We start from the raw sequence: 7,207 nt of genomic DNA, 5'->3' as shown, positions 1-7,207 counted from the left end.
AATTGGCGATTTTTAAAAAATAATTTCGTCTGATATTACCTCAATTTTAAAAATTTTGAACACGCAGTCCTTTTTGCGAGCAAAAATTAAAATTGAGTCCTTTTTGGGCTTACTGAAATTGGGGGTTACCTTGATTGTCAAATTTGACAACATAGGTTACCCTTTCGGGCCATTTGCCCTAAAAAAAATACAGATTACCATACGGTGGCCCGGCATAGGGTGGACAGTTCAACCAGGATCATACAGCTGTGATACCATGTTGACATTCATGCTTTCCATTTGATCCCCCAAGAAATAATACAAGATATATATATATATATATATATATATATATATATATATATATATATATATATATATATATATATATATATATATATATATATATATATATATATATATATATAGTACATGAGAAGGTAAATCAAGAGACAAGCAATAAGTGACAATAAAAGAAAGAACCCTCAAGGGTTGAAACCATCCGTTAACACTAGTATCTACTAAACCATGTTCCCAACGAGTCTGAACCACCAAACAGAGTATTCATAAAATCAGTAGCATACATATGATATGGACATTAACTACATAAAATAAACATTAATGCAGTTTGATCTATGCAAAAACATAAAAACATTACATAAATGCAATTCAACGTATGCAAGCAAATTATCATTTAAAAGATACATTACAATATATGCAAACAAATAAGGTTGACCCATCCAAAAGGCCCATACGCCAACCAAAGATCCAATTTTCCACACACTAGCCACAAACTACTTACTAGATGATCAACTCAATCTAGATAGAATCCAAACATTTATAACACCTTCATCTCATCCATCAAACACACCTTCTTCCCCTTCAGCATCTATTTTCCTCATTGCCATAACCATAACTGAATCAAATTGATGAATATACACACTCTTATAATTCGAACGTTTCAGAAACTCATTAGTCCGATCACAATAGTTCCCTAATGGCATAACCACAATGCCATCAACCTTCACAACTCTATTGATAAACTTCACATTCTCTAAACTCGAAGCAAATACGAAATCAAACACCTCATTTGGTATCACCAATTGTCGATCCAAATCCATATCCATAACAACATCAATTCCCTTATATTGTAAAAACCACAAATTATTAAACAAGTCTCCTACTCCTGAGCTCAAAACAAGACCCTTTTGTCCATCTTTTAAAACACCTTCAACCACTAAATCTTCAAACACCATTGGCAGAAAATTGTCAGTGCTAACTGATTGTTCTACAGAAACATCTCTAACAAATGACCCAATTGAAGGCAATGCTAGAATGATTAGGCCCAAAAACAATGACTTTGAGATGAGGCCCAAGATTCTAGAATCTGGTAGCTTGATCACCAAGACAGAATCTTGGTGACACCCCTTAATCTGTTTCATCTTCTTATAACAATTTGCACGATACCCACGAGCCAAATTCATAATCTAGAATAAAAATTAAAACTTGACGATACCCAGATGAAAAACAAGTGATAAAATCAAGAAAGATCAAATTTTGTTTACCGAGTGCAGAATCTAGAAGCGGTGTGGTTTCCACCCATTAGAAAGAAACGTGCAATTTGTGTATTGCAACAAAGACCCATTACCCACCATGTGATTTCCATGTGTCTCTTATATCTTTTCAAGATTTGGGTGAGTATAAAAGTTTTATATGTATGTATGCATAATGAGGCTTAAAAAGTTGTTTTCTTTCATGGCTGTGAACAAAATGTGAAGGGGGAGTGAAAGAGTCATATGATTAAAATGATAGTTTATGGAGGGGTGTATTATTTGTGTCAAAAATGGTGTGAAAGCATAAGTGAAATGAGATTTATTTAGGGAGGGTGTCACGTGAAGGAGGAGATATGGAAATGGGTTTGTATTATTTTGGTGAAATATGGGTGTGGGGGAGGTCCCTTGCCTTTTTTTTTTCTTTTTTTTTTTTTTTGTAGATAATATCAAATCAATGTGTCTTTGAGTATTTTTTTTTTTTTTTTTTTTTTTTTTTTTTTTTGTATACAAGACAATTTGGGGGGTTGTTGAACAACTTTTTTCGTTGGTCCAATCCAAGGATCAAGCGCATCTAACGCCTTAAACTTGCATTTTTTGATTATTAAAGTAGATGGTTAAAGTGATGTACAAGGATTCACATGTTCAAATTACCTAGAAAATTAGTTTCTTTGACTTGAATTACGAAGTAAAACGGGTACAAACGGTCCTATGACGGTCCCCAACCGACTGGTCATACGATCAACATGCGTAAGAAATAAGTAATTTGTAGTAAAAGGGACATGGGATCGGCTTGAACATGACCTCCTTTGTTAGTTAAATACCATTGCATATGTACACAGATAACTGAATAAACTTGATATTAAAGTTTGAATAAACTAGTTCCCGATAATTTCTGACAAGGTGAGTTTAACAGACAAGGTAAAATGGATTTGACAAAAAAACCCTCACATGTGAATCATGTGGTACCACTTAACGGACTGACATTAGCAGCTGTTAGGCCTAGGGATCAACCACGAAACAAATGCATAGTTGAATGACCAACCGAGTTTAAAAAAAAACATAAATGAGGTGTACAATCTTTTGCAAACATGAGGGACCAAGCAAGTAACTATTTCTTTTGTTCCTTTTTTGTAAATAGATTTTAAATAAGCATTAAAATTTATGCAAGCCCCTTCCTTGATGTTTTTGGAGAGTGGAGACATTGATTTGAACAATAGTACATGCATACAAATACAATACACATTTTGAGGTAATATTTGGAGTACACTTTCCAAGTGATTATAAAGAATTAAAACTCCTAATCAAAATCAAATACTTCGTACTATATTAGAGAATCAGATGAGTGAAGTTAGGATACATACATACATACACCATACAATTGAGTCATAAGCTTTTACAAAATGGGTGATAATATATCCAACAAGGATTTTGATAAATCCACTGAACTTATGCATTGTTTGTTTGTACAGTACAATCTGTCAATGCACAGTACGAGTGGATTTATTAAAATCCTTGTTGGATATATCATTGCCCAAATACAGAACACAAGGTATAAGGAAATTAGAATAAATACCATCAAAAAGCTGTACATAGACTCTTTATTGTAATGTTAGATGAATGCGCCTGTTGCACAGGATTGTTTGTAGGACTGCATATCCTGCTTCGTTTTGGCCCCGAGATTCTTACATGTGAAATCGCAAAAGCAAGTATATCAACCATATAACATTCTTCGTCTTTAGATATATCGTGTGGGAACATTGGAGTAGAGTTCTCACTGAAAGAGATGGAAACGTTATTCTCGGACTCTACTTCTATCATGTCTGTCAGCTGACGAGAAGTTAAGGTAGTAGGATTTTGCATTCTGTAACCAAAAGTTAGAGAATCTAGCGTTGGGTTCGTGTAAAATAAGATCCAAGGATGCCCTAATAAACAAGAAAGAACATCAAGTTGATAGAAAAAAGAAAAAGTATCTATGAACAAAACATTAATCGGGTGTTTGGAAGTCACTTTTTACAGGGCTGATGACCCGTACACCAATAAACATGCATTATAATGTTGTACAACCTTCTAAAGCAGTTACAGTGGTGTATATATAAAATTTAGTGATGTAAAGATCATTGCTCTTTTTAGAGTAACTATGTGACTTTGTAGTTGAAATAATCATATAATCAGTTTTGTAACATGACAAACACCCTTTAAATGGAACCAAATTATTATGAATATTAAAAGAGAGTATCCACAGCTTACGTACGTAGTACTTCCTCAGCCGAATACCTTTGAGATACGTTTTTTGATAGCATATGGGCTATAAGATCTCGAGCAGGTTGCGAAATTGAGTTCCACAATTCACCTTCGAAATTAATGGACAAATTCTTGACAGCCTCAAATACAGTATTTACAGAATCGCCACCGAACGGGAGGAAACCGACCAAAAGCGCATGGAGGACCACACCGGCACTCCATATATCGACTTTTTCCGAATAACCTCCGTTCAGAACTTCAGGGGCAACATATGCAGGACTTCCAACCACACCATATAGACTTTGACCTATCGTGAAAAGTCAAAATGAATACTTATACATGTTCATGATTTGGTACATTCACAGTGGTGGCAATTTTGACCCATACATTAATTCATAACCATATATTAAACCAAATAGGTTAGGAAACAGGTCATATTGATCACACGGGTCGGAAGTAGCACTTGTGCAACATGCAAAACCTTAACTTTTTTATCAAATTAATTTTTTTGAAAAAATATTAAAAACCAAATCGTCATGCAAAAAAGGTTAAGAATGAAAAATAATCTGAATAGAGTTTTCGATCAGCAAAACCCTACACATTTGACCCGAATATGAAAGTACATGTTACCGGAACCCATTTGGGAGCATTGTTCAACCTGCATGCCCCACCCAATTGAGCACCTACGTGCACTTGCATAGAAACAGACACATAAAAAAGGGCCAATTACAGAAATCATTACCATTCGTGATTCTAGCAGCCAAACCAAAATCTGCGAGCTTGATCAAACCAGACGCTGAAAGAAGGATATTTTCAGGCTTTACATCACGATGAATCACGCCCATTTCATGACAATATTTAAGAACCAACATCAACTCCTTAATCAAAATAGCAGCTTTTTGTTCCGAAAACAAACCATCGTTCCTCATTTGATCAAGCAGCCGCCCACCAGAACAAAGCTCCATAACCAAATGAAAACATTCAACATCTTCATAAACCGCCTTTAACGTCACAACACCAGGATGACCTGAAAGATGTTGCATAATCTCAACTTCCTTATGCACGATCTCGTCCCCTTTTGGTAAAATCTTGCAAGCGAATTCTTCTCCACTAACCTTACTCCTACACTTAACCACGGACCCAAATTTCCCTTGACCAATGGTTTGACCCGATTCAAAATCTTGCTCGATTTTCTTCTTCCTACCCATTTTAGTAGCTGAATCAAGACACCCAATTTTCCTCTTAAGACCCCTACCACGAGCGTCGTCAAAACACACATTTACAAAAGGCGGAGCAGTCACAATTCCATTTATGAAATCTTTACGATTTCTATCGCTTTTTACTACTTCTTTCGATTTCTTTGTTCTCCTAGACCGGTCTACTAACGAAACATGAGACCACACCACATTCGACGCTACATTTTGGACCCCCTTTCTCTTTCTCCCAAAACAATCCATTAGTCCCAAACTAATAACTCAACAAAAGTTAAATCTTTCATACAATCTCCCTTTAGTAACTATATTAGTACTACAAATATGCTAGTTAGCTATTTTTTTCAACACTGCATTCTCTAAAAAGTCCCTAATTCTTAATAAATACCAACAATCAAAAGCTAAAACAATATCAACGCAAAGGGATTCCGTACATATGGCTACATTCTGCAATAACAGTAAACACACAAAGAAACAAATATAAGTGAATAAAAAAACTACTTTTTTAGCAAAAGGGTATCAAAGAAAAAAAAATATTCATTTATAAAATGTACAGTAATAGAATTATATAAAGTTGGGAAGAAAAACCTTCGAAAAGGAAAAGCCTTTTGGTCTTCTTCTTCTTCAAACCCATTTCAACAGACGTATGTTCAGTTTCACAAAAAGTTTTGATCTGCATATAATCAGAAGAAAATCAAGGGTTACCCATGAACAAGATCGGTAAAAAATCAAGAAAAAAAGTAACTTTATTATTATATAAAGATTAAAGATAAATATGAATGTAAAGATAGATATTGATGGTATGGATTACCTTCATGGGAGGGTAGAGGTGAATTAAAGATGGGGAAAGTGAAAGAAAAGGGAATATGGAGATGAGGATGGTGATGCACGTGATATTTCTCAGTCTTTACAACAAACAATATAAACAATAGTCGCACTGCCTGCTACCCACCACCCAAACATCGACTTATTTTCTTAGTACGGAGTATGAATTATGAATTTATATATACATATTAATCGTGGGGAATGATGTCAACATTTGATTCGCTAAGGCCAATCGTTAATAGTAACCCCCATTTACACCCGAAACCCCGCCTTGCCCGACCCCATTTTAACCCGACCCGCCAGATTTTTACCCATTCAACAAGGGAGATGATAAATACAACACGATTTTTACTTCTTCCACTTAAATGGTCTAAAATACCCTTAATGATAAATTAATACTCCCTCCGTCCCAGATTAATTGTCCCTAGATAAAAAACACACAGTTTAAGAAATGTCATTATCACATTATATTTTTTCTGTACTTTTTTCTTACTTTACTGTTTTACCCTCAACTAATTAATTAAAAATCCCTCTCAGCTTTGTAATTTAATTAATTCATTAGGGACAATATTGTAAACTTTATCAAATTTACTTTCTATATTTAGAAGTGGACAATTAATCTAGGACGTTCAAAAAAAGAATATTGGACAATTAATCCGAGACGGAGGGAGTATAAAAATTTTAAAACTTTTTGTTGTACTTTATTGAAGGATTTTTTAGGAAAAAGGAATAAAATGATGTTGAAAGAAGTAAAAATCACGTTGGATTTATCATCTCCATTCAGGAACCTTCTAACACCTTCTAAAACCCTACAGATCACATACGAACATCTAGACACCCCTTCTTCAAAAAAGAAACACCCCCAACACTTTGCAACGACAATCGTGTCCTACTCCGGCCGTCTGACACCTTGCTAACGCGAAAACTAAATCCGTCACGAGTTGCTGGACATGGCGGTACAAATTTCGCCCGCTGTTGTCACGGTTTCATTCGCTTACTTCGTAATTCGTCCTAACGATTTGGGATTTGGAAGAGAAATTTGCGCTTCACCTTAAATCGTTGTTGTCACCATCGTACCTGTTATATCTACGGTATTAATTTCGTAAAATTTCTTTCATTGCCTGTTTGTTCATCTGTTTTCACTTAAAAGAAATTACAAACATATACGAAATATATGTGAATAATGTTAATTAGGGTTTAAACATGCATATATTCGATCAATGAATCAGTAAATTGATATAAGAGTTCACTGTCATAAGTGATTTTAAGATGTTTTTTGTTATGTGATTAGGGTTTAAATTAAAAAGAAAAACGACTGTTAGTTCGGGTTAAAATTAATGTAGGCTTTAAATTAATTTTTGTTATGTGATTTCGGTTTTAATTAACATTTGTTACGTT

General features: G+C 34.5%; 2 protein-coding genes across 3 annotated transcripts; both read right to left on the bottom strand.

Moving 5' to 3' along the window:
• Positions 1 to 833: 833 nt before the first annotated feature.
• On the bottom strand, positions 834 to 1,463 carry LOC139887871 (uncharacterized). The gene has a single exon (XM_071870920.1). It carries the CDS (start codon positions 1,461 to 1,463, stop codon positions 834 to 836), a length of 630 nt encoding a protein of 209 aa, XP_071727021.1.
• A 1,414-nt stretch (positions 1,464 to 2,877) lies between these two features.
• LOC139890872 (serine/threonine-protein kinase PEPKR2-like) lies at positions 2,878 to 5,935 on the bottom strand. 2 transcript variants are annotated; one of them, XM_071873800.1, is made up of 5 exons: positions 5,796 to 5,935; positions 5,573 to 5,657; positions 4,516 to 5,431; positions 3,784 to 4,080; positions 2,878 to 3,454 (listed from the first exon to the last, which is right to left on the bottom strand). In XM_071873800.1, exons 3-5 carry the CDS (start codon positions 5,228 to 5,230, stop codon positions 3,108 to 3,110), a joined length of 1,359 nt encoding a protein of 452 aa, XP_071729901.1. In that variant the 5' UTR covers positions 5,231 to 5,431; positions 5,573 to 5,657; positions 5,796 to 5,935; the 3' UTR covers positions 2,878 to 3,107. The 2 variants fall into 2 exon arrangements, with proteins under 2 accessions (XP_071729901.1, XP_071729902.1); XM_071873801.1 differs by having other exon boundaries at positions 3,189 to 3,454; positions 3,807 to 4,080.
• Between the last annotated feature and the right edge of the window lie 1,272 nt (positions 5,936 to 7,207).

The sequence above is a fragment of the Rutidosis leptorrhynchoides genome, chromosome 2, assembly GCF_046630445.1.
Source record: "Rutidosis leptorrhynchoides isolate AG116_Rl617_1_P2 chromosome 2, CSIRO_AGI_Rlap_v1, whole genome shotgun sequence".
NCBI lineage: Eukaryota > Viridiplantae > Streptophyta > Magnoliopsida > Asterales > Asteraceae > Rutidosis > Rutidosis leptorrhynchoides.
Note: the sequence above shows the minus strand (reverse complement) of the source record. Positions and strands in the feature narration are given on the sequence as shown.